This window comes from Tetrao urogallus (genome assembly GCF_951394365.1).
Source record: "Tetrao urogallus genome assembly, chromosome: 24".
Classification (NCBI taxonomy): Eukaryota; Metazoa; Chordata; class Aves; order Galliformes; family Phasianidae; genus Tetrao; species Tetrao urogallus.
In genome coordinates this window covers 1,375,656-1,403,614 of record NC_136837.1, presented here as the reverse complement: position 1 = coordinate 1,403,614, position 27,959 = coordinate 1,375,656, and the positions used below count along the sequence as shown (strand labels likewise).

At 56.0% G+C, this 27,959-nt stretch overlaps 1 protein-coding gene across 1 annotated transcript; it reads right to left on the bottom strand.

Moving 5' to 3' along the window:
• Nucleotides 1–250: 250 nt before the first annotated feature.
• SCUBE3 (signal peptide, CUB domain and EGF like domain containing 3) lies at nt 251–27,959 on the bottom strand (the record flags this gene model as incomplete). The annotated part of the gene is made up of 22 exons (XM_079546443.1): nt 251–400; nt 556–635; nt 795–947; nt 1,367–1,564; nt 2,260–2,421; nt 2,508–2,675; nt 2,909–3,070; nt 3,170–3,373; nt 3,554–3,901; nt 3,981–4,073; nt 4,309–4,425; nt 5,036–5,158; nt 5,757–5,873; nt 6,601–6,723; nt 7,490–7,606; nt 10,252–10,299; nt 13,484–13,600; nt 14,365–14,490; nt 15,978–16,112; nt 18,804–18,929; nt 19,728–19,850; nt 27,875–27,959. The coding sequence occupies 22 exons, from the start codon at nt 27,957–27,959 to the stop codon at nt 251–253; spliced, it is 3,075 nt and encodes a 1,024-aa protein (XP_079402569.1).

The following is a 27,959-nucleotide window of genomic DNA, read 5'->3' as shown; positions in this document are numbered from 1 at the left end:
GTGCCTGGATGGCATCAAGGGACGGGACAGAGCCGGCACAGAGGTGGGAAGGAAACGGATGGGGTGAAGAAGCTGCTGCAGAAGAGAGGAATGGCATTGCTGGGTGAGATCAAGGTGAGACCGGAGCTTTGTGTGGGACGGGAGGCGGCGGTCCTGCCGGAGCCAGGCAGGAGGAAGGAGGAAAATTGAAATAAGAAGAGAGGGAGGAGAAGGTTTCCTTGGTGGCCGGGCGGCCCAGGGTGTCAGGGCGCTATTTGTAGGGCCGCAGGAAGCTGGAGACTTTGGAGCGGAGCAGCTTGATGAAGGAGCGGGGCAGCATCTCCTTGTGCTTCTCCGTGTACTTGAAGTAGTTCTGGGGGTGTGCCAGCACGTCAAAGAACGCTTTGATCAGCTTCTTGTCCTGGAGTTAAGCAAAGCTGATGTCAGCCCCAATACTGGGCCCAGCACACAGCTGCTTCAGCCCCACAACACCCCCAGCACAGCTCCAAACCCGAGCGATGCACCGTGCTCACCCCAGCAGCACCAGGCAGTGGAGCTGATCGGGGCAGTGCTCACCTTGAGGATCTCCTGGTGGTTTTCAGAGGCGTACAGCCTGCCGTCCCGCACGATGTCCTCCACCAGCTGCTCATAGTCCTCTGCAACAGCCAAGTGAGAAACCAGCTCAGGGCATCCTCCCCAAACCCAGAGTCTCAATCTCTGGCACCGAGCTCCCCAGTGTGTGGGAGACTCGACCTGGGCTCCTGGGGGAGCAGAGCAGGCAGCACCAGGCTGGGATGCCGTCGCCCCGTGCTTACCATCATAGGTGACATAGGGGATCTGGAAGCCCCGGGCGCTGTTGGCCTCGCTGGTTTTGAAGTTGATCCAGAGTTTGCGAGAGCGGGCGGTGAAGGCGATGGGTCTCTCGTAGGTCTGGCACGTCTCATAGGTGGTGATGGAAGACGGGGAGGCTGTGGGGGGACAGCGAGGGACTGAGTGATGACCCCCACCTCACTGTGCTGGAATGCTTAAAGGGGACACCAGGGATGGGGCTTGTCTGTGGGCAGTGAGGCTGACCCCCCCAGTCCCCGTTTAACAGCAGGGGCAGTGACATTCCCTCCTTAGAATGGAAACAATTCCTTCCTTCCAAGGTTTTGAGGATTGCTGAAAAGCTTGTAAACGGCCCTCATTCCATGCACATCCCTGCAAAGCAGCAAGGCAGCACAGCAGCAGCACGATGCTGACGTCCCTCCAACAACCTTTCCATCACATAAACCCACCCCGCTGCCTCGCAGGGACCGGCCATTCTCCCTTGGCATTCATCAGCTCTGCTCTGCTCTGTCCTCCCCCAGCTCCTCCCATAAGCACCGCACCATGCTCTGTTACCTACAGTTTTTCCGCATCACCAAGACGTCCCCGCACTCATCCTCAGAGGGCAGGAAGATCTCTGGCACCACGATGAGGATCTTTCTCTTGGGCGGTGGGTTGATGTTCCACGTGCACTCGACGTTGGCAGGGTAATTCCCCGGGTAGTTGGGGGACTCTATGTAACCCGTGTACTCGCCCAGCTCGCCTCCACACTGGCGATCTGCAAAGCAGGAGAGGGGCAGATAGACTGGGAACTGGTGGTACAGAGAGACAAAAAGCTGGTAGCACAGAGGAGACAGATGGGCTGGAAACTGGTGGCAAAGGATTGGAAAATGTGGCACAGAGGGCACAGAGGGATTGGAAATTGGTGGCATGGAAGGACTGGAAAATACGGCACAGAGGGACTGGAAGCTGGTGGCACAGAAGGCAGAGAGAGACTGGTGGCACAGAGGGACTGGAAACTTGTGGCAGAGAGGGCACAGTAGGATTGGAAACTGTTGGCTAAGAAGGACTGGAAACTGATGGCACAGAGAGTCAAGAAACTGGTGGCACAAAGCACCCAGATGGACTGGAAACTGGTGGCACAGAGGGATGGGAAATTGGTGGCACAGAGACAAGAAATCGGTGGCATAAAGGATACAGAAGGACTGGAAATGGGTATCACAGAGGGACTGGAAAATGTTAGCATGGAGGGTCTGGAAACTGGTGGCACAGAGGGATGGGAAACTGGTGTGAAAGGCCCTGGGACTGCAGAGCTTTATGGGCTGGTGCAGGTGAGCTCTTTATCAGCACCACTCCATGCACACCCAGCCACACGAGGCACAGCAATGACCGACCGCGCTGTTTTGAGGGACCTGGGGGTGGTTCTGGGGAAGGAGTCCCACTCACACCACATCACACCCACTGCCCACCTACTTTTGCACTGGGACACAGAGGTGGAGCCGTCGAAGTCGGTGGTGGTGTTTCCAGGACAGGCGATGCAGTAGTTCTGCCTGAAGTCAGGCTGGTAGGTGCCCACAGCGCAGCGGATGCAGCGGTGGACGCTGGTGTTGTAGTAGTGCCCGGGTGAGCACTGGACTGGGGGAACAGAGAGCAAACAGAGCTCCGTCACCGCTGGCACAGCCCCAGTGGTTCCCTCCCGCCCTGCACCAAATGGGACAAACCTTTGGTGTCACAGTCCTGGAAGGAGAGGGCTCCCTCGTGCCGGGTTGTCAGCCCCCCGCCGCAGGGGAAGCAGAGCGCCCGCCCCACCTCGGGCTGGTAGGAGCCACGTGGGCACGGCTGGCAGGGCTTGAAGCCGTCGGCGGAATGCTGCCCAGGGGGGCACTGACCTGTGGGCACAGCCATTGCTGGGAACGCAGCCCACAGAGTGCCCCGTGCCCGGCTCCCTGCCCCTCCAGCTGAACAAATGGGATGGAGGTCCTTCTAAATGCTGTTCCCGTGGCCAAACGGGCAATTCCCAGAGGTGCTCAGAGCTTTTGCCTCTTCTAGATGGGGACTGATGGTGGAGCATCGGGGTTGGTGTGTGGATGCCCCCTCCCTGGTCCCCTCTGCTCCCCCCTACCTGTGCAGCCGGTGATGTTGGTGGCTCCCACGGGGCCGAACGCATCGCTGCGGGGACACAGGTCACAGGAGAGCTGCCCTTCCTTCTCCTGGTAGGTGCCAGAGGGGCAGGGGACGCACTGCTCCGTCTGCCCGTGGTAATAGGTTCCCTGCGAGCAGCTAACTGAGAGCCAGGGCTGGAGGTCAGTGGCATGCCGGGGGGCTGTCCCCAATGGGGGGGACACATCGGCTCCCATCCCAGGGCCTTGCCCTGCTGCCTTACCACACTTGGTGCCCAGGCGCTGCTGGCCTGGCCCGCAGCTCTCCTGCCGTTCTGGGGCCACGCTCAGCTTCCTTGCCACCTCGTACTCCATCCCAGCAAAGCGCAGCAGGAACCGCTCCTGGTTGATGGATTTCTTCAGGGCTTTGATGGCCGATTTGAGCTTTTTCTCCACTTTCTGTCGCAAGCAGTGCAGGTTGCAGCTGGCTGGGTTTTGAGGGTGGGGGAGCAGAGAAAACAGTGATAAGAGAAGAGAGACACCCAACAGGATTCTCTCCTGGTGCAGAGCGCTGCTGTGGGCTCTGCTGGATGCCCAGCCAGCACCGGATGAGGACCATCCCAGCTCTCTTTGCTGCATGGGGCACCATGGGATGCCACCCAGCCCACCTGTGGTCTCCTCCGGTTTGATCTCCGCCTCGAACTCCAGTGTGATGCGCGTCACCTCCTTGCCGGAGGAGTTTCGAGCCCGGCGGCCCTTCCCCTTCTTGGATGAGTCACACTTGAGGTTGACAAAGGCCACCTGGCAGTCGGAGCAGGGTGCAGCACCGCCTGCACGCAGGGTGACAATCAGCACCCGCCCCTCTGTGGTGGGACGAGCATCCCCCCACCCCTGCTCACCCTGTGCTCCAGCCTTCCCCGCCTCGTCCTGCTTGCTCTTTGCCCGTGGGTGCAAGTGGCATTTGGCATCCTTGATCTTGAAGGAAGCCTTCTGCTTGATTGGAGCAGCAACAGTCTCTAAAAGAAAAGGCGGGTGCTGAACCTGTGGGTGAGGGGCAGCACGGGGTCAGGGGGATGGGTGCCCACAGCCCCTTACCGAGGCACTGCTGGCTGCTGTTGGCTGCTCTCTGCTGGCTGCCCTGCCGCAGCACCGGCGTCCCGCAGCTCACCGTGTAGCTGCTGTCAGACTCTGTTGGAAGGAGGTGCAGGTGTCAGTGTGCTGCTGAGCCCCCGGTGCAACACTCCGTGCCCCAGGAGCAGCTGTGCAGAGACCCCAGGGTGCAGCAACCAGCACTGCACTGACTCTGTGCTGCATGAACCCACCCCAGAAAAACATCGCTCCTTTGCACCCTGAGGGCACTGCAGCTCTTCTGCCCCTGCTTTGGGCCATGCAGGGGATGGGGACCCTCCTGTCCCCCCTGTACCTGGCTGGAAACGAGCCTTGGAGGAGCAGGTGAGGGCACAGCTGTCCTTCTTGCCCGTCTTGTTGCAGGTGAGAGTGGCCCGTGGTGGAACTGAACCTGCCAGGCATTTCACCAGCTCTGAGGGACATGCACCAGCTGGTGGGGACAAGTGGGGACACCCATGGCTGGCACAGAGCAAAGACCACGGCCCACCCACCCAGTTGGGAGAAGGGTGCAGTGTGGGGATCCCAGAGCAGCATCTTAACCCTTCCCCCCACCCAAAGCTCCTTGCGCTGTGACTGCTGAGATTTATGAATTTGGGGGCAGAACTGCCCTTGGCTCTATCTGTCCCCAATGAAAGGGGTCAGTTGGGTACCAGAGCATGGCCAGGGCCATGAAAACTGTTCCTTTAGGGGCACAGCCAGTGCAAAAGCTCACAGCCAGCCCTAGGCATGGTCTAAGATACAATGAGGTGACCCAGGGCAAGGGGGGCAGGGCAACATCAATCCCATCCCATCCCATCCCATCCCATCCCATCCCATCCCATCCCTTTCCATCATCCCATCCTGACCCACATGAGATGGACAAAGAGTTGCAGACCAAAGCAACTCATCTTGCAGCACCCTTCAATTGGACTCCCCAAATCCCTGTGCTCCACCCACCCCCATCTTGCTCCTTACAGTCCCAGATGATGGTTGGGGCCATGGCCCCCCTGGGCTATGCTGGAGCAGGTCTGGACTGGACATACCTATGCAATCCTTTTTGTTCCAGTGCAGCTTGCATCCCGCAGGACAGGTACACTGGTAGCTGCCAGGCGTGTTGATGCAGCCAAATTTGCAGCCCCCACGGTTGATGCTGCATTCATCAACATCTATGGGAACAGAGGGCAAAGTTGGGGGCAGTGGGACCCCCCAGCTCTGATGCTGAAGCATCTCAAGGATGTGATTTTGGCCAGATAAATGGCACAAAACACAGACACCAGCGGGGTTCTTGCATCCCGGGGGGGCAGGGTTGGAGCAGGCTGCTCTGGGAGCAATGGGGCACGTGTGGCATGAGTAAGGTCACCCCCCACTGCCACAACACACTCCTGCACCCCCCTCTGCATGTTTTATCTGCATCCTGGGGCGCTGCACGCCCCCGCCTCATGAAACTTAAATCAACCCCTTTTGATGTTCCCCTTCCCACCCCATCCCATCTTGCTGCCAACAACGCCGGGGATTTCTCTCCCTCTCTCCCTGCAGACAAGTTACAAATTGTTCCTGTTGCTGTGTTTGAAGTTGCAGACACCAATGTCTGGCTGTGTGTGCTCTCCCTGCACGGCCCCAGCATGGGGTGCACGGCAGGGACATGGGACGCTGCCACCCAGACCTTGGGGACAGCCCTGGGGCTGCCCCATTTCTGGGTGCCCTGAGTGCTCCCCAGGACCCAAACACAGGGGGGTCTCACTGCCAGCCCCCAGCCGGCCCTACCTCCACAGTGGGTGAGCCCATACAGCGTGTAGCCCTTGTTGCAGAGGCACTGGAAACTCCCAGGGGTGTTGATGCAGAGGTGGTCGCAGGTCCGGTCGAAGGAGCACTCGTCGATATCTGGGGGGAGGTGAAAAAGCGAGGCGGGGAGGTGAGGATCAGCCCACTCCTCCTTCTTGTGGTGCAAACCAGGGGGTGCACCAGGATGCTCTGGGACCCCATGCTGGGATGCTCTACGGCCGTGTCCCACCTTCTCTGCTCCAAACTCCTCGCACGTTCCATTTGCAGCCAGAGTAGCCCACCACCACTCCTCCCACCCCAAGTGCAGCCCACAGAGGTGCCAAACAGTGCCCTTGGTGCGGTGCCCCGGTGCTGCCCGGCGCACAGGAGGTGCTGCACAGGCAGGTCCTGCCTTGGGGCCGCTGCCAGCACCGTCTGTGCAGCCCTGCAGGGCACCTGGCTGGGGCTGGGCGGCCCTGCGTGCACAGGTGAGCCCGGCCCAGAGGGTTTGATCATCATTTCGTTGGCCTCATTAAGTTAATTGCCACGCTCGCATCAAGCTTGTAAGAGCGTAGAACCTGGATGGAGATGAAAGCGGTCGCAGCCCTGGGGCATCAGCTCCCCCCCACCCCATCGCTCCCAGACCCCGCGATTCTGGGGAGGCTGCAGCTGAGGCTGAGTGCTGCCCGTGGCTCTGGGGGGGGGGAATTCCCGATTCCCGTGGCCCCCAAATGGCCCAACAGCACCTGGCTGGGTGCTGAGCTGGAGGCACTGCTGGAGAAGCTACAGGAGAGGTTGGGACAGGGGGCAGGGAGAGGTGACAGCCGCGTCCCCGCGCTGCCCTCACCTTGGCAGTTCCTCTCGTTGATGAGCAGCTTGTAGCCCTTCTTGCAGCTGCACTCGAAGCTGCCCACCGTGTTCCTGCAGATGTGGTCGCAGCCGCCGTTGTTGAGCCGGCACTCGTCGATGTCTGGGGAGGGGGGTGGGGGGAGGACAGGGACACGCGTGCTGTGCTGCTCATCCCCAGCCCTCCCGGCTCTGCTTTTATATTCTTTTCCCCTCTCCCAACTAATTGCACAATTTACTGCTTGGAAAGGACCTGTGAAATGGAAGGGCAGCAGGGAGAGGCGGCCGTCTGCCCATCTCCCCACCACCAGCACCGGGGCCGGGACTTTCCCTTTGTTTCTGGCTGTAAACCGGCAATAAAACCCCCAGACACGGGGATATGGCTGCAGGTTATTGCTCTTTCCTGGAAACTGTTGAATCAGAGGGGCAGCCCTGAAGAAATAATGAGGGGAGGGAGCTCCTGGGAGCAGCCAGCAGGTGGGCAGGCGGCTGCAGAGCCTTCTGGGGCTCTGCTTTCAAGCAGGGTCAAGTTCCTGAAGCTGATGAATGATGCAGTGCAGGCACTGCCCCATCCAGCCCCGGGGTCACCGTGCCCCCGCATCCCCTGCATGGACAGACGCGGTGCTGATGCTTTCTGATGCCAGATGGGCATCTTAAAAAAAAGCAGATGAGAGCTTGGTGCAGAATTTGGGATTCTCCCATCTCGGGAGGCAGCTCTGCAAACCCAGCCCAGGCGTGCTGTATCAGCACAGGACCCACACACAGAGGTGGTCCTCCAGCTCCACCCGTGGATGCAAACACAAACCCGAGCAAACCTCATTGGTACACAGTGCTGAACTGCACCTGAGCCTTTCCTGCGGGCACGAGTGACGGTCAGAGGGCACTCCTACCTTTGCAGGTCTTCCTGTCGGGCTGCAGCATGAAGCCCATGGGGCAGCTGCAGTGCACGCCGGTGGCCGCGTCGTGACACTTGCTGTCACAGCCCCCGTTGTTCACAGCACAGGTCTCTGTAGGGAGAAGGAAGGAGCACAGCAGATGAGGGCCCACGATCCGTGCCCCACTGAAACACCTCTGGGTTTTTAATGCCTCCTGGTTAACACACGCCCTCAAGCACAGAGAGGGGACCTGGTGGGTTCCAAGGGTGAAAATGAGTGCACGTGGCACATCTCTGCCTGCAGGCAGGGAAAAGCATCCAGGTTTCCTGCTGCCCTGTCCTCTGCACAGCCCTCCTGCCTTCCAGCATCCAGCACTTTAGAAGGGGTCCCTGTGGTGGGACATGGGAGCAGAGACAGCCCCACCTGTCTGTCCCAGGGCAGTGCAGGTATGGACGGAGCAGTGCTGAGGAGGGGGGGGTTGCTACTGTAAAACAAAGGACGAAACACTTCTGGACTCTTCAGGAGCCTCCATGAGAGCAGGGCTGCAGGCAGTGGGGGACACACGGCGCTGTCAGCATTCAGGTGTGCAAGATGCACTCAGGTGCACAGCCCTCACCCCACATCAGTTGCATCCACCGCCCCACAGTGCTCCGTTTGCCCCACACACGTCCGTGCTGTCCTCATGTGTCACCAATGGGCACGCTGGCCCATCTGGCTGCCCAGGCTAATTTGGGAGATGCTTTGTAAAATTAGAACGAACACACACACACACACACACACACACACACGCCAGCAGCATCAGTGGAAAAAAAAAAAATCCCTTAAAAAAAATGCTAATTATTCCAGCATTATCAAAGTCAGCTGTTGCTGGTAAAAGCAGAAGGGGCACTAATTGAAACGAAGCGTTTTCAGCTTGACAGCTTCCCTGTGAGATCAATCTTCAATTTGGGTCCTAACCGCCAGAACAATGGTTTGAAGTGCATGAAGTTGTTCACAGAGGGTAATAAAGCCTTTCCCTTCGGAGGGCCAGGCAAGGGGTAAATGAGGCTTCAAGGAACCCGACATGAACATGCCTTGAAGAAATTCCTTGGAAAGAGCAAATCCCAGGTTCTGCTGCTCTTTGCATGGGGCCCAGTGACGGAACCGTGCAACCATTTGCTGCAGGGCGATGGAGCTGGGATCGTTCTGTGCTCGTCTTGCTGCTGCTATTTTTATGATGTCCCATAATAGGAGAACAAAGGGACCATTTCATGCAATTAATAGCCAGCACAATTACAAAACGTAATGGCAAGGGATGGATTTCTGCAGATATGAACCCTGCAGCCCCAGACCAGCAAAGAGCACAGGGCAGACAGCACTGCACCAAGGGGAAGGGGAACTTCATGGAGGCTGCATTAAGAATTTAATTCAGCTCTGCTGCAGCAGTTTGGTCAGGGGGAGAGAGAGGAGCGGGTTAATGGTGTCATTGCTCAGGGTGAACCCCACGCTTCTAGAGCAACAGGAGCACAGCTCTCTTCTCCTCAGCCATCCATCCCCTCTGCACCGTCAGGGCTGAGCTTTGCAAAGAGCTTTGCATGGGATGCACAGGAGCCAGCTTTGCAGGGTCAGCACAGCAAAGCACTTTGTAAAACGGGGGTGGGGGGCACATCCCAGGACTTGCAGAAAACTTTTGCAAGCAGAGCAGGGCTCTGGTGTAACTGAAAGTGAAGGGTCAGGGATGGGTGTTGTGGCCCTGGGACAGGAGCACTGCTCAGCAGTGCTGGCAGCTGCAAGCCAGCGTGAATCACCACACACACAGCGTTTGGTGAGGGCTCCCATTGCATGGGGAGGGAGAAGACAAAGCAGCTCACACGCACACACACAAACACGCTCCATCCTAACCTCACTGTGCCACAACAACGCCCCTGCAGTGTCCTCCACTGTCACTGTCATCGGGTCCAGACGCGCCCCATGTGTGCCCCCGCGCTTCCACTGCTCTGGGTTTGCCTCCACCTCTCAGGAGGCAGCAGAAGGACATCAGCCCCACAGCGTTATGGAGAGAACCGTGGGGTGACCAGCTCAGCACAGAACTGAAGGTCTCTCTGGTGCTGCCTGCTGAAGGAGCCTGGGGAAGGCTCTGCAGAGCCCCCAAAGTGTGGGTTGGTGGGATAGGGCTCAGGGAAGGGTTAGGCTTGGAAGAGCCAGGGAGTGCTGCCATGTGTCACCAGGAGCTGGGGACCTGCAGTGACATCTGGGAGCAGGGTCATTGCAGGTGCTGCCAGCAGTCACCAGATGGGGAAGGGAAGAGAGGAGGGGATGTAGGGAGACACTGCAGGGAGAAAGCCCAGTCTGAGCGATGCCTGGTGCCCTGGTCTTGCAGCACAACTCCTGCAAATGCCTCTTGTAACTGCCCCACTGCAAGAGATGGCTCTGATCCCCAACAGGACAGAGCGGAGCACCGGGGCGGCTCTGAAGCACTGCTCCCACCCAATGCTCCCACCTTAGCCACAGCTGCAGAGATGGGCACAAGGAAACCATCACCCCCGGCCCAGACAAGGCGAGTGCCCAGCATCATGCAAGCACAGCCAGGGAGGGGTTTGCTGCTCTGTGCATCCCCAAAAGCGGAGCTGGTTGCAGCCCAAGGTTTGCTGGGGCGGCGTGCAGGCAGCAGCAGTGCCGGTTAGTGCTGGCAGCGCAGCCGTGCAAAGCAGGCATGCAGTTAGTCCAAAGCTCACCCCCCCAGTGAGCATCTCGAGGCGAGACCCCTTCACAGAGAAAGAGAGAACAAAAATATTTACCATTAGAAAACGTCTCAAGGATAACGTGTTGCTGGAAGTGTCTCTCCCCTGTTTGATATTATAAAAAAGTGATTTAGAAACAGTGTCCAGCAAGGAAGCTCGCTTGGTGTCACACGACAGTGATTTCCACTCCGCTGCCTCTCGAGCTTGGTGGAAACGGTCCCCCACCTCCCACAAGGATCCAAACCCGAGGTCTGGGTCCTGTGCTGTCCATCACCCTGTCTGCATCACCCCTGGCCTCTCCGATCCCCACTGGTTCGGCGCTTTGCTCAAGCAGCAGGGCAGGCGCAGGAGAAAGCGAGCAACAAAGAGCATTAGTGCAGAGCCCGTTAGTCCCATGGAATGGTGCCTTGCTCTCAGCAGAGCAAAAACGAGCGCTCGCCGGGGTAGGGGCAGGCAGGGGGGACTGAGCCCAACCTCAGTGAGCTCGGGCTGCACCCAAAGGGCCGTCTGGGGAGTGTTTTGGGAAGCCGTGGCATGGAGCTGAGGGCTGTCCTGCCTTATGCTGGGTGTTCTGGGGAGGGATGAGCACCTCCTGTGCAGGGATGGAGCCCCACAGCAAAGGACACGTGGATGGGGATGCCTGGGGAGCCGTTTGGGGATGACTGCATCCCTGTTGGATGAGACACAACGCCGGGTCCGTGCAGGGGGAAGGAGGAGAAAAGGGGAAAAGGAGGAGGAAGCCCAGCCTGCCCCATGGGTACCCAACCCAAGGGCCGGGGGACTCAGGACCCCCAAGGCTCTGCAGTGCCAAGAAGGGACGTTGTCTCCGTGATCGGAGCAGCACGGTGAGCCCTTGGCCACCTTGTGTGCCTGAGCCCCATGTTCCCCCCTCCCCAAAAAGCCCTCCTGTCCCAGCAGCTTTGCTTTTCCCAGCCCTGATCCGCTCCCTGACGTCGCATCAGAGGTGCAGCACAAATCGCCCAAACACAGCTCAGGCAATCTGCCATAAAACTGGAGCTGGATTTGTTTCCTTCTCCACCTAATTGCACTTCCTGCCCATCCACAGCTCCGGGCTCACCCCTCTGCACCCCAAACACCAGAAGGATGGGAGATGCACCGCCAGCATCAGTTTCACCCTACAAACTCTCCCAAAAAGCTGAAAATCACAACAGCCAAAGCTGCACCTCCTCACGGGCGCTGCACCCCAGGGCTGATCTGACCCAGGCTTTAATCTGGAGGGCGATTTGTTGAGCATTTGTTTTATTTTAAAGGCCGCTTTTAGAGCATCAACATAAATATCCGAGGTCACCGGCCTCCCCCTGCAGCTTCCATCTCCCCCCCCCGCCCCGATGCTGCAGACGCGTTGGGAGCCATTAGGGCTGGCCCCGCTCTGCTCCCAGGCATGTTCTTCATTATCCTCGTTTTTAAAAGCGGCAATAAAAAGCGGAAAAATGAAAAACACCGGCCGTGCCCTAATGAAACCGTCACTCAAAGGGGCTGCTCGCGCTTCCTGCCGCGTGGTGTGATCTGAAGGGAACCTGGACCAGGGGACGGCCCCAGCAACCCATCAAAAGCACCGCGTACAATTTCAAAGCCCGCAGCCCGGGGAGAGAGTTTGCGTTCCCCACGCTGGAAATTTTATTCCCCTTGAAATGATGAAATATTTCAGAGGAAATGGAGAAGGAGAGAGGGGAGGGGGCGGCGGTGGGAGTGGGGGGGGGGGGGGAGCAGGGCTGTTTGCTGAGCCCTGGCTGTAAAACAAACGTGGGCAGTTATAAATATCCGAGCAGGTACCTCAGCCCCCACCTCGGCCATAAATCTGACCCCAAAGCACAATCCTGCAGTGTTCCTGCTACGGCTGAAGGGGGGGGGGGGGGGCTGGGACCCCTCCCAGGGGGATATGGCGCAGAATGGGGCTGTCCCTGCAGAGCCACGTGGATGGAGGCACAGGGTCAGGGGGTTTGGAACTGCCCCCAAAAATCTGTGGTTCATCTCCCTCAGGAAGGTGGGAGCAGAGAGAAGAGCCTGCAAGGATGCAGTGGAGCTTGTAAGAGGTGCCACCCTGAGATGCTGTGCACAGATTGCAGCAGAAAGGGGACATTTTGGCCAAGGCTGTCAGAAGGATGTGGGATTGCTGAAGCACAGAGGTGCTCCTCTCACACCTGCAGCACCCAGGCCTCCATGCTGAGACCCTCCATCAAACAGAGCCCTGTGGAGCATCACCCTTTGGGCAGCACCCTGGTGCCCCATGCACACAGACAGGGGATGAGTGGGCTGCTAAATAACCCTGCTGGGTGCCGAGCTGGGGTGGGATGCAGCAAGCAGGGAGAAGATGCCTGCAATAGAGCAAGCCCCACTCAGCTCCCTGCTGCCCTAAGGACAAGGTGCAGCACTACATAGAGCCAGCTGGGAGTGGGCAGGGGGCTCTGCTGGGGGCACAGTGCTGCAGGGGATGGATCCTGACCCCCCAGTTCAGGTCAGAGCTTGGGGAGTGCAGAGCAATCCCTGTGCCATGAGCAGCCCAAAGCTGGCTGCCGCCTCCAGTCACTCTCAACCCCTTATAATTATTTTGCAATAAGAACTGAAATGTCTGGAGCAATTTGTGGACTTAATCACTCCCCAAATGTAACATTTTTTTAAATCAAATCAGCTGTCAAGCAGCGCAAGCGTCTGAAACCAGTAAAACTTCTATCTCTGTTTGATGTGTCCCAGTTTGAAAACACATACAGGAAAAGGATGCTTTTGGGGATGGTTGGGCTCTAGGGGCTGTTGGTTGCTTGCTATTATTTTTTCTTCTGCAAGACAATTGTTCCTGAGCCGAGAGCCCACGATGCCAAGTTGGGATGGAGCGCATGCATCCAAATTGGTCCCCTCCAGCTTCCTCCCTGCTGCTGTTGGATGGAGGTGGTGGCACCACGGGGACAGTGACAATTGCTGCTGTGAGGGACATCACCACCCCTTTCCCTCCTGCAGCACGAAGGCAGGTGGGGACCTCAGCACACTGAGTCACAATGCATTTGTCCCCATGTCCCCAACACTCAGAGCATCCCCAAAGCCACTCTCGCTCCTAATGGATCACTTTGTTCCATGCCTGTGGTGGTGACACGGCACCAAGCCTATGGATGCTCACAGCATCCCGCAACAAGCTGCTCCAACCTCAGCCTCGAACTTCTGGCAGAAGGAACTGCCCCATCCCCAAAGCACTCTTTTACCGAAAGGCACATTGCTCAGGGACAGAGCAAGCGGCCCCGAGCCCCAGCGTGATCCCTTGTGGGGACTCTGCACCCACCTATGCAGGTGACGCCGTCGGAGTGCAGCAAGAACTTGACGTGGCAGCCACACTTGGGACCCTGGTCCGTGTCATCACAGGTGTGCTGGCAGCCGCCGTTCCCGTAGTTGCACGTCACTGAGGGGAACAAAGCACAGGGGTCACTATGGGGGAAACAACCCACAACCCCTCTTCTCCCCACGCCCCCTCTCCTTCCAGGCTGGGTGGCACAGAGCTGCTTGGGGAACCTCAGCCAGGTCCTAAGACACGTTCCTCCCTCTTAGATAATTTCTAAAACCCTTTGGTTTTCCCAGCAGGATCTTGGCAGATAAAAACCCCTGGGTTGTTATATGGATGTTTTTTTGGAGATTTACTAAATGCCACCAGTAGACTTGGTGGAAGGGGACCCACTGACACAGGGGCACAGTGAGACCTCCAGGATGACTCAGGTGCTCCCCTGCCAGCCCTCCCAGGGCGTGCTTTGCCTTTAACTTGGAAGGAAAACAGCCCCATAGGATTAAAACTGTGTCTCATCAGCAATTTTAGCTGTTTGCTGCAAGACAGTGAGCAAGCAGCAAAATAAAAACAATTGCATAAAGACAGAAATATATATTTAATAGCCTGGCAGTGCCAGCAAGATCCTGGCAGGAGATCACACGGGCTGAGAGCACCCTGTGCCCTGGGGAGAGGATTCCTGCGCTCCCCCTGTGCCAATCACATTCCCTCTGCTCATCTTCCTCATGGGAAAACCAAGCTGGTGTGACATGGATAGAGGGTGCTGCACACACAGTGCCAATTCAGGCTGCTCGTGGTGGAGTTAGGGCTTTGCAGCAGGGCTGGGGTGGGTCTGTGCCATCGGAACAAAGCCGCAGAGTGGGACTGGGCTCTCCACCCCTCCTTACGTTTGCAGTCACGTTGGTTCTTGGTGAGCTCGAAGCCCGGGCGGCACTCGCAGGCGATGCCCCCCTTGGGGGTCTCTCGGCAGATGTGGGCACAGCCGTGGTTCTTGTTCATGCAGTTCATTCCTTCTAAAGGAGAAAAGGAAGCAAAGAAAAGCTCCAGAAGGTCACCAGCACCGAGGATTGCTCTCCTCCTCCTCTCTACCCTCTGCGCCCAGCAGCACGGTGGGGGTGGAGGGATGGGGGTTTGAGGCAGCTGGTTTTTGCTACAAAGGGAAGGTTTCTTTTTGGATCTTATCAAAACCGATGGCTCTTTGTGCCAAGGGCTCCCGGCCCGGCAGCATTTCACTGCTGTGCATCTGCTTGAAGTGAGGAGGGAGAGAGGGGAAAGGAGAGAGCGCAAAAGAAACGCAGAGAGTGCAGAGGGAAAGGAGACAGTCTGCCAGGGTCAGAGAGAGGGAAGGAGAAGGGAGACGCAGTGCTGGCAAGGACCCCAGAAGGAAGAAAGCAGCCGTAAGAGTGAGATTTAGCTCTCTGACGCTGAATGCTTCAGTCCTGGCAGTGCCTGAGCCAGGAGTAAAGTCAGGGTGACCAACGCTCAGTCCCAAAGGCTCTCAGCTCCCCAAGCCCTGGGCTCACAACCCAGGGATCAGCTCCCAGCCGCTCACCCCTTCTCTTCACTCCAAAACCTGAGTGAAGGGAGCATGCAGGCAACATCCACAGGGCTGACCTCGGGATGCAGAACCCACATGGCCCTCCCAGCACTGATGATGCTCTGCAGATGCTCAGCTCAAAAATGGGCTCCAAAAGGCAGCACCTGTGTCCCTGCCTGCAGCGGGGCCACCCACGGCGGCACTGATCTCATCCTTGCCAGGCACACACATGGGATGGGGACACAGAAATGCCACTGAGCCACCCCCACCTGGGCAAGATACCCCAGGGAGCACAAGGGATCAGCACAGCTGGGAAGGAGGAAAGTGAAACCCATGCGGCCGTTTTGCCAAGCGGCAGAGATAAAAATCAGCAGAGATGCAAAAACAAAACAAAACAAAACAAAAAAAAAACCCCTCTCTCCCATTTCCTCATATTTTGGCGAAGAGCTCGCTCCAGACGGCAGCAATTTAGAGCTGATATTGAGACAGAAGGATCGGTGCTGCGCAAGACCTGGCAGGAAAGGATGCGTCTCGCAGAGCGGCGCGGGGAGCTCCGGGTACCTTTTGTTTAATAAAAGGCTCTGGCCACGAGATTAGCGTCCTCCATTTGGTATTATTGAGCTCGATTAAGGGGCCTGCAAGGGTTTTGCTCTGGGATGTTTATTAGCCCTGCAGTGTCCTCTCGCCGTGTGCTTGTGCCAAGTTTGCTTTTAAATTCGCAGCGCTCCCAGCGCCGAGGGGGGTCAGGAAGCAGCACCAGAGCTGTGCACTGTGCAGGGCTGAGCGTGGGAGCCCAGCAACCACTCCTGCAACAACCATCCCACAGTCACCACCCCAAGCAAAAAGTGACACTGCTCCTTGTGACCGGATCTGAGCGATATATCTGAGGTTATCTTACAGCCCCAAAGTGGGGTCCCACCTTGGAGGTGGGCAGTCAGGGCTCAGGGGGTGCCAAGCACTGACCTTCAGGGCGCTGGATGCACGTGTGCTGGTTGTCACTGAGGAAGAAGCCCTCCCGGCAGAAGCACTCATAGCTGCCCATCATGTTGACGCAGGTCTGCTGGCAGCCGCCGTTGCCCTCTGAGCACTCATCCAGGTCTGCAAAGGGAAGGAGATGGAGGTGAGAGTGGTTCTGCAGCACTGAATGGAGCGGGACGGGAACGTGCTGTGCAGCAAACAGTTTCTGCTTTGCATCCTTGGTCCCCCAGCTAGAAGAAAGGGCGCTGCTGAGTGCTGCAGGGGATGAAGCCAAGGCACATTCAGGGGTGGATTTCAGAGGCCACACAGCTTCTCCAGGAGCAAAAAATGCGGTGGCCCCATTTTGCAGATGAGAACACCAACCCACAGAGAAAGGGGTTCTCCTTGTCCCAGATCCCTGGGCAGACTGTGCCCCTCTGTCTGCTGCTGGTGGGGAAGCGCCTGGACTTCATTATGGGGAATCCTAGCCCAGAGCAGGGACAATTACTTCTAAGGAGACTCAAATCCCCTGCAGCATCCCAGCTTGGGAAGGAGGCAGAGATGAAAACCTCAGCCTGAGTGCTGCAGGATCAGTGCCACAGCCCCACATCGCTGTGTCCCTGTCCTCTGCGGGCTCATAGTCCACGTGGGGGCACAGAGCTTGACCGAACTCCTTGCTTTTGGGATGAATACACCTCGAGTACTGCACTGTGCTGCTGCAGCCCGGGGATGCTCAGAGCAGGGCTGAGCCCTGGCTGTGAGCCGTCACCAAGCAGTGGCACTGCCTGAGGCCTCTGGAGGACAAACCAGGACATCCCATGCGATGACAGAGGGCTCCCAGCTTCCCCCAGGGCTTGTCCCAGCCAAGCACCGTCCTGCAGATGCCAGCAACTCTCCTCAAATCCCCTGTTTATAACAAGGGCTTAACGTCTTGCGACGTCTCCTTCAAGGTCTACACAAAAATGAGGAGGCAGCTGTTCCAAACCGAGGGCTGAAATGAGACCCCGCTGCTCTAATACCTATTTTATGAAATGTAACGGAGGCAGGCAGGAGCCAGAAGGCCCCGTATCAGGACGAGGGCTTGAATTCCTGTCCTGGTTCAAAAGGTCACCCAAGGAGGGGATGCTCAGTGGCTGCTGCACACCCCAACCCAGCAATGACCCATCAGCACCTGGCAGGAGCTGGACCTCTCCTGCAGCTCTCTCTGGGAATAGCTGAGGGTTATTCGGTGCATAGAGCACAGGCTCCTGGATCCTCCTCTCCATTTGGGCGCTCCTAAGCCTAGGCAGAATGCTCGCTTTGCTTTGCTTCTGCCTTCCAGTCAAATGGGGGTGGGAAAAGCATGCCTATGGTTGGGGTGGATGAGGGTAGGGAAAACCCCCTGGGCCTCATCCCTGCAGAGAAAAAAAAATAATAATAATTTAAGAAAAAGAGGGTATCAACATTGTTCTCTGCAGAATGGGCTCCAAAGGGTAAATTCGTGCCGTCCTGGAAGCAAAGCAGCATGGATGAGATGCTTCATTGGGATGAGCTGTGGAAGGGCTGCAGGGATGCAGGGCTGCCCCGCGCCCGCTGCTCCCCTCCCACCCCGCTCTGTAAACACATGACGTCTGTGGCTCGCCGAGCCCAGCTTCCCTTTCTTCTCCTTGGGCTCATCCTCCCCAGGGTGGGGAAGGCAGGGCCGCCCGCCTGCGCTCCCTCCAGCTGTGTAAATCTCCCCCTTCACCGAGGAGCCTGCAAAGTTCCCGGTGATGGCAGTTAATGCGAAGCGTATGTGTCCAGAATCCCTTTCCCTTCCTCCCTCTAATGATGAGCTCATTAATGACCTCGCTGCAGACACTAATTAGCAAATAGCACGCCGCAGTCCGGGGTGGGGGAGGTGGGCGGCCGGGTGCCCCTGCGGGCGCTGCGGAAGGAAGGGGGCGTTGGGATGCGGGCAGCGCGGCTGCACCGAGGATTCGGCCGTGCCGCAGCCGGATGGAGCTCGGGGCAGCGCGAGGATGCGCAGCCCTCCGTAGGCAGATGCTGGGTTTGTCTTGGCCTCAGGATTATTTACCCAGTCCTTTCGCCGGCTCACATCTCCACCGTATTTGCTCTTAACTCATCTATTTTGGCAGGTGCAGGGCTGACCTCAAGCACGAGCGCTCAGGAGAGCCCTGCAGGCTGGTCCTGCCTCCGGCAGCACAGCAGCACGCACTGCTTCCATCCATTGGCCCCAAACCCAGCAGTGGGGAAGGCCTCCAGTTCCACCTTGCCCAAACATATGGATGATCCCCATCCAGTTTTGTCCCGGCCCCAAGCATCCCCATTGTGCAATGGGAAGCAATGCCATCCCCATCCCTGGAGAGCTGTCGCTGCACAAAACATCTCCGGTGCCTCTGCTGTCAGCAGCTCTCCCAGACACCACACCTGAAATATGCAACTCGCAGATTATCTGCTTTCAGCACCAGCAACGTAACAGCCTGGAATGGAGGCTGTTTGCATTGCTGCTCCTTACGGCAATGCAAACCAGTGGGATTGTGGCAGGTGCAAGGATGAGGCTTGCAGGATGGAGCGAAGTGCACGGGGGTCTTGGCCCTCTGCAAGCACAGAGGGAAAAAACAGGGCTGTGCCTGCTTTATCTGCATACTAGCTTCCCATTCACATGCAAGCTGTTGGTGCTTACACACTCTTAAGTCTGCTGGGTTTGAGCTCTTTGCAGGCTGCCATTACCTTGGTTTCTTGGCAAAAGCAAAAATGCTGAGGCCATTTAAGCAGCAGCTTCAGCTAGCAGCAAACCTTGGCACAACAAATCCTACCACAAAGCCATCCCTGAGCCAGCCCAGCACTCACCCAGGCAGTTGTGGCCATCGTGTGCCAGGCGGAAGCCATCGTAGCAGGTGCAGCGGTAGTTCCCAGGGATGTTGACACACTCGTGGACGCAGCCTGCGTTGTCCTCCCGTTCACATTCATCCACATCTGCAGAGAAAGGAGGGCAGGGAGCTGCAGGGAGCATGGCTCTGCTGTGTGCCCCAGTCCCAGCCTGGTCCCTGCCCCAGCTCAGGTGTCACCCTGTGGTCCCTGCTGCTGCTCGCCAGCTCCTGCTGCATCCCAGCACTGCTGCAGGAGCAGAGCCCCACCTGCACCCTTGAGTAATGATCAGCTCTGCGTGCAGCCATCCCTCCTGCTGCAAAATCCCAGCCAAAGGCTGCTCCCCTGCTCTGTACCCAAAAGGTGATGCATGGGAAGTGTATGGCTTCACCTGCCCACACGGAGGTACTTCAAGTCTCAGAACACAGCTCTACTACCTGTCCTTCCTGGAGGAAAGCCCCCTCACAAGCCCAGGAACCATTTGGGATTTCCTGAGGGCAGCATGTTTGCGTGCTACCTGAGCTGGGATCTTGCTTTTGTTCCATCACTATTTGTACTCCTCCTGATTCAGGAAGTTTTCTCCTGCCCAGTTCCTGCCTCCTTTCCTTGCTGCATTTGGACACATACATGCTTAAGCTTCTCATGTTTTACCTGCTGACCTAATTCTGTAGCTTCTGGGCTGCAAACCCTGCAGGAAGAAAGCCTGGATTTGTTGCAAACAAAGCCCAGGTGACCCTCCAGGGGCTGGAGCAGCACCACTCTTTGCAAACATGGCTATTTGCAGAGCAGTATCACCACATCATGTTGGTTTGTGTCCAAGAAAAGGTTTGTAGTGGGCTGGGGTGGCTCAGCATCCCTCACTGGTGCTTGGGGCTCATTGGAGGGGCTCCCGCAGCACATCCTTACCTTTACAGTGCTTCCCATCACCAGTGTAACCAGACTTGCAGATACACTTGTAGGACTTGGGTGTGTTCTGGCAGATGGCATCAATGTGACAGCTGTCAGTGCCCTCCACGCACTCATCCACATCTGAAAGGGGAGAGGAGGTGATGGGAGCAAGAAGTACACAGACCTGTAGCAGCCATGCAGGCTTTCAAGCATCGAAACACAGAGTGGAGAAGAGGAAGGGAAGAATTCTGCTGCTTTGCTTTGCTCCCAGTGCACCCAGCCCAGTGCAACTGGTGGTGGGTGTGCTCCAGAAAAGCATCACCTGTGCACCCTCTCTCCTTAAAGCTCCCCTGGGAGCCAGTGATCATTTCACACAGCTGAGGGAAGCAGTGCTCAGACACCAAAAGTCCAGGCTGGAACCAGCCCAGCTAGAGGTGAAAGCCTCTGTCTCCAATTAGCAGTTTCCTGAGCCGACCAGTCACCCAGATAATCGTCACTGCTCTTTATTCTTAGGCATGGAGGAATGTGTGCAAATTAACAGGGACCACAATAAATAAACCTGAGAGCAGGAACCAGGGAGTGAGAACTGGGAAAAACATCGCAGCTTCCTCAGGAGCACAGCCAAAAGCACAGCACCCCAAAGGCCCAACACCTCTATGGGCATCATCCATCCAAACAGTGGGGATGTACTTCACAGCATGGAGGGAATCATCACGGAGCTGTGGGATGGCTGGATTGAAAGGGACCTTAAAGATCATAGAACAATGGGGTTGTTGGGTTGGAAGGGACCTTAAAGATCACAGAACCATGGAATATTTGAATTGGAAGGGATTTTAAAGATCATAGAACCACGGAGTGGTTGGGTTGGAAGGGACCTTAAAGATCATAGAACCATGGGGTTGTTGGGTTGGAAGGGACCTTAAAGATCACAGAACCATGGAATATTTGGGTTGGAAGGGACCTTAAAGATCATAGAACCATGGAGTGGTTGGGTTGGAAGGGACCTTAAAGATCAGAGAACCATGGGATGATTGGGCTGGAAGCGACCTCATGGCCCCCTGAGCCCCACTCCTGCTGTGGGCTGGGTGCCCCTCACCAGCTCAGGCTGCCCAGGGCCCCATCTGTGGTCATGGGCACCTCCAGGGTTGGGGCACCCACAGCTCTGAGCAGCAGTGCCAGAGCCTCGCTGCCCTCTGATAGAAAAAAATTCTCTCCTAATATTCAGGAGTAAATCTCCCCTTTTAGTTCTAAATCATTTTCCCTTATCCTACCACCATCTGCCCATGTAAAAAGTCACTCTCCCTCCTATCTACAAGCTCCTGGCCAGAGCATAAGACTCCAGGCAACAACCTCAGCAACACCCAAGGGCTCACTGTGGCAGGAGGCACGGGGAGCAGAAGTTTTAATAGCACAGAAGAAATGGAGAAGCCTTAGCTGTGTGGGGTGGAGGCTGTGTGGGAGCTGAGCATCATGCACGGGCTTGGGGACCTTCAGTGCATCCCACTCTGCCACATCCCATAGGAGGGATTTGGACCCCAAAAACCATGAGCCCAAGGCTGAGAAACTCCCAGCTGCCTTTAAAATCTGTCTCTCTGCAGTGCAAAGAATGCAGGCGCTCCGGGAGGTCCCTGAAGATGTGATGCATCCTGGCAAGCCAGCAGAGGCTGGGCAGCCCCAGAGGAATGCCGGGATGGAGGCCACGGCCACAGGAGCAAAGGGCTGAGCACTCTCCGGCCACCATGGGGTTTTTTTGCAGGGAGATGTGAGTCATCCTTGCACCAGGGAGGCAGCACGTGCCTGTGCATTGTATAAATATTTACAGCACGCATTCATATTTGTTGTTTGACATTAGCCATGGCCCGCGGCCACCAGCGCCTCCCTCGGGCCATTAATCACGGGCTGGGGGCTGACCCACCGCAGTGGGAGAGCTGTGGGGTGGTGTGGGGACAGGCACCCACTCTGCAACCCACAGGGACAGCCCTGGTGCCACCACAGGGCGAAGACCCCACACTGCACCCAATGCTGAGCCTCACTGCATCCATCCCCGCTGTCACCTCCCAGCCACGGCAAGGCGGGACGGGGATTGCTGTTGCTGGATGCCCCACTGGGCACCCCATAGACTCCAGGTGCCCACCTCAGCACTCGTGGTGCACGCAGCTCTCAAATCAAAGAGATGTGGTTGGGATGCCCAACATTGCCCATTTGGCAGACTCAATAGAAACCACAGCCAACGAGTTCAAATCCAACACGTTCAAACCCAAACGCCTCGATCCCTATAGCTGGAGCCACTCACACTCACCAACAGCCAGGTGTGCCCACGACAGGACAAGGGCTGATGTTCCGCAGCTCCCAAATCTGCCCCAGGTGGGGCTCATCAAATTACGACGGGTAACGGCCTTAACTGGCACCAGTTCAGCTTGGATATCAGGACAAATCCGTCACAGGGCGGTGATGCAGTGGCACAGTCTGCTCAGGGAGCGGTGGGGACCATGAAAAGGCTCAGAACTGCAGAGATGTGGCACTGAGGAACGTGGTTATGGGCACGGAGATGGGATGGGGTTGGACTGGCGATCTTTGTGGTCTTTTCCAACTGTAATGATTCCACAGTTCTATGAAATGTTACAGATCTTTGAGTTTCAGGGGCACAGATGTGGGTGCAGCTCCTCTAGCATCTCTCATGCACAGAGAGGTCGTGCTTCCACTTTGCTCAGCAATAGATGAGCAAAACCTCCCATCGCCGTTCTCTGAAAGCTCCCCAAACACGAAGCATCCATTGCACACCACAGAGTTGAAATTTTCCCAGCATTTTGCCAGAAATCGCACTTTTTTAGATTTATTTTTCCTATTTTTTTTCCCCTTCTCTGCCCTCAAAGTCAACACAATGAACAATGCGTGTTGTGATGCTGAAAACAATGCCGTGGCTTTCCCTCTCACACATGTATGGTGGTGTTTTTTTTTTTATCTTCTTTTTTTTTTTTTTTCCATTCTGTAACTTCAAAACTCCTCTAACTTTGGAAAGATTACACAGCAGCAAAAGTACAAAAGAAAACATTATAAATTTGCCACTCTGTAATTTTTCCAAAGCTGGAGACATTCTGAAAGGTTACAGGATTAGAAAACGAGGGAAAAAAGGATAAAAAAGTGTGTGTGTGTGGGAAGCATGAATAAATACCCTCCTGGCCACTCCAGGAACCTTCCCATCCTGGCAGGGATCCTACCTTCAGAACACCGAAATCCTGGCTCCTAAGAAAGAGCATCTTTAAGAAACGATGGAGTAAAAATCAAGAAAAAAAAAAAAGCCTTCTGAAAAACCCAATTTTTGCATTCTTGTCAATGTAAGGAGCATTTCCCATGGAGCAACTTTGCTGTTGGGACATGCTTTCCTGTAGGAGATTTCCACCTCTGAAAATGCCTGTGGCACTGCTGCAGGTGCTTCCAGCAGCTGCAGAGATGCAAGGGATGAGATTTCCAAGCCAACAGGATGAGAGATTCAACAAAAAGCAATGCCAATATTCCAACTCCATCCGCAGCCACAAAGCCCTCACTGGGGTTCATAGAATCGTGGAATTGTCTGAGTTGGAAGGGATCCTCAAAGACCATCCAATCCAACTCCCCTGTCTTGATACAGGACACCCACAACTCAATCAGGGTGCTCCAGGCCCTGTCCAGTCTGGCCAAGGACGTCTCCATGGATGGGGACATCCACCTCCTCTCTGGGCAGCCTGTTCCAGTAGACCCACAGCCACTACCGTAAAAAACCTTTTCCATATATCAACCCAAATTTCCCCTCTTCGAGTGTGAAACCATTTCCCCCTCATGTTATTACAGAATCACAGAATCTCCAAGGTTGGAAAAGATGTCCAAGATTCCTTAGTCCAACTGTCCACCTACCGCCAATGTTTCTCCACTACACCGTGTCACTCAGTACCACATCTAAAGGTTTCTTGAACACATGAATTTCTTGATTCATGGGTCTGCCCCATGGCTCCAGATCTGGGAGGTCAAGTGCCAACCCCAGGCTGGGATTTGGGGTCAGCCCCTTCAATAATCCAAGCTGCCCTTTTTCAAACTCCAATGGGTGCGCTGTGCCCCAAATACCCCAAACGGAGGGGTTTTGCACAAGGCAGATCTGCAATGAAGACACTACGGCCCATCCAGAGATGTACCCAAGGGCGCCCAGCTCCACCTCTGGATCCAGCCTCAATTTTGGGGCAAAGCCCATTGGGGCTTTGCCCATGCCCTTGGGGTCAGCAGCACAACGCTGAGGCTCTGCCCACAGCACAGCCCTGGAGGAGGTGGCAGCGCCCGGCGCGATGTTTTTTATTCCGTTGTGGGTGGGATTTTCCAGCGCTCGCTGTTGGGCCCCGTTCCGCTCCAGCTGCAGCTTTATTCTCCATTTCAAAGGCAGCCGAAGAAGGCAGACGGTTGCAACGCCACTGCCATTTCGAGAGCTCCCAGAGGACGGCTGCCCCGGCACCACATCGTGCCCATGGGGATGCAGTGCTCGGAGGGGGGACGGCGCTGGGCGCCCCGGGGCATCCACACCAATGGATGTGTGCACGGCTCCACGTGCCCTCACAGCCCGTGCTGGGCTCTCCCCTCGCTTCCTCGTTAGAAATAATAACAGTAAAGATGCTTTCATCTGCAGGCAGACGGACTGAGTCAACGGAGATGAGCTAAGGTGGCAAAAACCCACTGGGAATTCCGAAACAAACAAAACCTTTTTCACTCTTCTCTCAGCGCTTCAGCGTTTCCTCTCAAATTGGTTTGATTCTTTGTTTTTCTATAGGCAGCCTGTCTGTATAGAGACACGTGTGTAGCTGTTGGCAGAGGCACGGAGTTTCCACTCGGCCTTAATGCCAAATTAAAGCGTTATAACTTCAGTAGCTCTTTTTACTGGGGTATTAATAACCACCTCAGACACCGCGGGGCACTTTATTAATCATTTGTTCGTGGGATGGGGTGGGCGCTGCGGGCACGTTGGCCAAAGATGCATCATCCAAACTGGGAATCCTAGCTCAGGTGCTCGGGGACGGGACGGGCACGGGGGTGGGGATGGGAGATGCAACTGTGGGCTGCGGTGTGCTATGGAGCAATGATGCTGGAGGAGCAGGGAAAGGAAGGGAAAAGCATGGGCATGAGCTACAGAGAGGGGTTGAACGGCTCTCCCCATCCACCTGCACTTGGGTGGCTCTTCAGGGGTTGCTCCCGTTGCTCCTTCTGCTTATCGGCTGAGCAAGGCTCGCCTTCCGGAGCATGCTTGTTTTGTGTTTGGGGAGCAACAATCACGGTGGGAAGCAGCCTCTCCAAATCACAGCCGTGAGACAGAGCAAACTTTATTTGCCATCCCAGGCTTCTCCTGAAGCCTCTCGGGGGACTTATAACGCTGGAAGTGAAGGTTAAGGTTATTCATGCATACTTTTTTCCTAAATGGATTACTCCGGTGCGACTGTCTGCGAAGGAAAAAATTTATATAAAAATAAGAGAAAAAAAATAAAACTCCCGAGCCGCTTGGAGACAGCCATACATCTCTGCACTGGAAGACTCGAGGTGTCTGAATATTTATACTCCCGTTGGCAGTTACAAAAAAACTCTTCTTCCCTCCTTCCCACCCCCCTCCCCTTTTTAATCTAAGTATGGGCATGTCAGACGCCCTCAGTCAAAGATCTCCTTTGAACTGCTGTATGTTGAAATGTTTACAGTTTTACATTTCATATTTCAGAGGGGCGGAGGGGACAGGCACAACAGTCACACACTGTGAATGCAGCAGAGGGAGGAAAGCAGAGGCCGAGGGGGAGGAGGTCCGGCGGAGATGGGAGGGGAATCCAACAGCATCTCCATGCTGCAGTTGGGAAATTTTGTACTCCTTACAAAATAATACATCCCCAGCAACGTGGGCTCTGCAGGTGCATCCCCACCAAAGCTGAGCCCCTCGTGCAGGAGGTGCCAAGGCTGTGGAAGAGGCTGCAGCCTCTGTGGGACCTCTTTGTTTATGGGATGCTGCCAGAGAGGCAACGGGATAAGGATGTGCCCTTGTGCCTGTAGGTGAAGGGCTGGGTGCACAGCCCTGCTGAAAAACTGGGGAGCTGTGGGCACGGGGGAAGGAAGACAGCAGCATCCAAGCACTGGGGCTGCCAGGAGCTCCTCCTGCCTTGCATGGGTTTGTATCACCGCTTGAAAGCAGTCCCAGTCCTAAGCTGATCCACCAAACCCAGCACACACCAGTCCTCCATTGGGCACCGTGCAGAGCTGAGCTGAGCCCCCTCCCTCAGAGCTTTGCAAGGTAACGCAGCGCTGTGAAGGAGCCCTGCTTACATCACGCCATTCTGCAGGAAAACCAACCCACCCTGCGTGGGACAGCTGACACAGGCATGTGTGAGGGATACCACACAGCTGCACGCTGCACGTGGCACCGCATGGGGAAAGCACCAGGTGAGCTACCAGCACGGCAGTGAGGTGACGAGCTCCATCCTTGGGCACCATCACCCCAGAGCTTTCAGACCCATCCTCTCTCAGCACACCCTAGGCACGTGGCTTGCTGCTCGAGTTCAACGTTGGAGCGTGGAGAAAGCCAAGTGGTGTTGGGGGACACCCGAACACCCCAAACCCACGTGTCTCTCAGCCTCCTCCCGCTGCCTCCTGAGCCCCAGTGGGGTCCAAGGGTTCCTCCAGCCCTGCTCAGCTCAGCTCAAACTGGAGCTGGGAGCAGTACAGTATGGAGGAGCCCGCACTGCCCCGGGTGCGAAGCGGGCGGTGAGGATTTAGCTCACCTCTCTCCACCCCCTCTCCACCCCGCTCCTTCCCCGAAGGGATCTGTCAAGTCTCTGCACGATGGAATTTTACTTTGCTATTTTAATGCAATTCTGGCTCAGGCTTAAATGGAACTGGAAACCAAAAGGCCTTAATAAATAAATATTATGATAAGAAATGAAAGCAATGCATACACGAAAGATAATTTGGGGAGGGGGGGGGTGGGAAACGAAGCATTCCTTTCTGAGCTTAAATTGTGAAGCTTTACGCAGAGCTGGACGCCTTCTCAGCAAACCTTTGCCCTGGAAAATCTCCCCCATGCTTGTCCAGACCGAGAAGACTCCCATTGTTTTAGAACACTGAAGGCAGATAAGACAATAGCCTTGAAATTCCTCCTAACTTCGTCAGTGACAGGGCTCAGCTCGGCTAGTCCTATTGCCTGCACGAGGTCTTTAATTACACGCTGCGCTCCCATATTTCATTCACACACTATTTAATCTCACCCTATGCACAAACATGCAGCTACTACAATAGCGGGAGCCAGAGCTGGTTTGATAAACCCTGTGTGGATGGGACAAACAAAACAAAACACGGTGCAAACAACAGATCCTAACAGGATTGTGGTGAATGAGGGAAAAAAAGCCCCTTCGACCCGGTGGCATCGTGCACATAGGGCTGTGTGTGCTCGCGTGCGCACGCACCCCAGTGCATAGAGAAAAATCCAAGCTAAATATAGAGGTGCTATAGAAAAGCCTAAGATATAGATAGCCCGTATATAAAGCTATGTGTGTGCTGGGAGAAAGCCTGGCTGAAGCACGGGAGCGGAGAAGCAGAAACGCCCGAAGTTGATAGCGATGGGATGTGCCTCTCATTTGCAGGGACAGGAAAGCACAGAGCGTTTTTCAGCTCAGATCCATGAAGCTCTCTGCAGCACACTGCCCTGCTCGGGGCTATCACAGCATTTGGGGTGCAGTGTGTGTGGATGGAAAGCACACCAACGTGGTGCTCCCACCTTCCAGCCCCGCTGCGCCTTCCCCATCCCCGGAGCGCCCTCACCCACATGGCATCACCCCTCTGCACACAGGCGAAGCCCCAAGACAGAAGAGCTTCCAAACTCCTTCAACCAGTGCAGTGATGGGTGAGTGCTGATTTCCTGCCTCTGCACCCCCTGCCCGGAGATAAAGAGTCCAAACACACGCAAAAAAAGCCAACAACCCTAAACGCAGATCATTAAAGAGTTCACAGAAAGACAACAATTAAAGGCAGCAGTGGGATATCTGCAAGCAGCGCTCAAAATCACCTCAACTAAGTTGTTACTGCTGCCCGTTTCACCAGCCTGCGTATAAAGCCCACATGTAACAGGAGGTCTGGCTGCCTGCACACACATCAAACAGATTTGGGAAGATTTCTCTTACCTTGACTGGCTTTATTTGCCAGCGTGATTCCAGAGTGGAGCAGAAGGGCAAGCATGCACAATCCAGCAATCTGCAACGCTCCCAT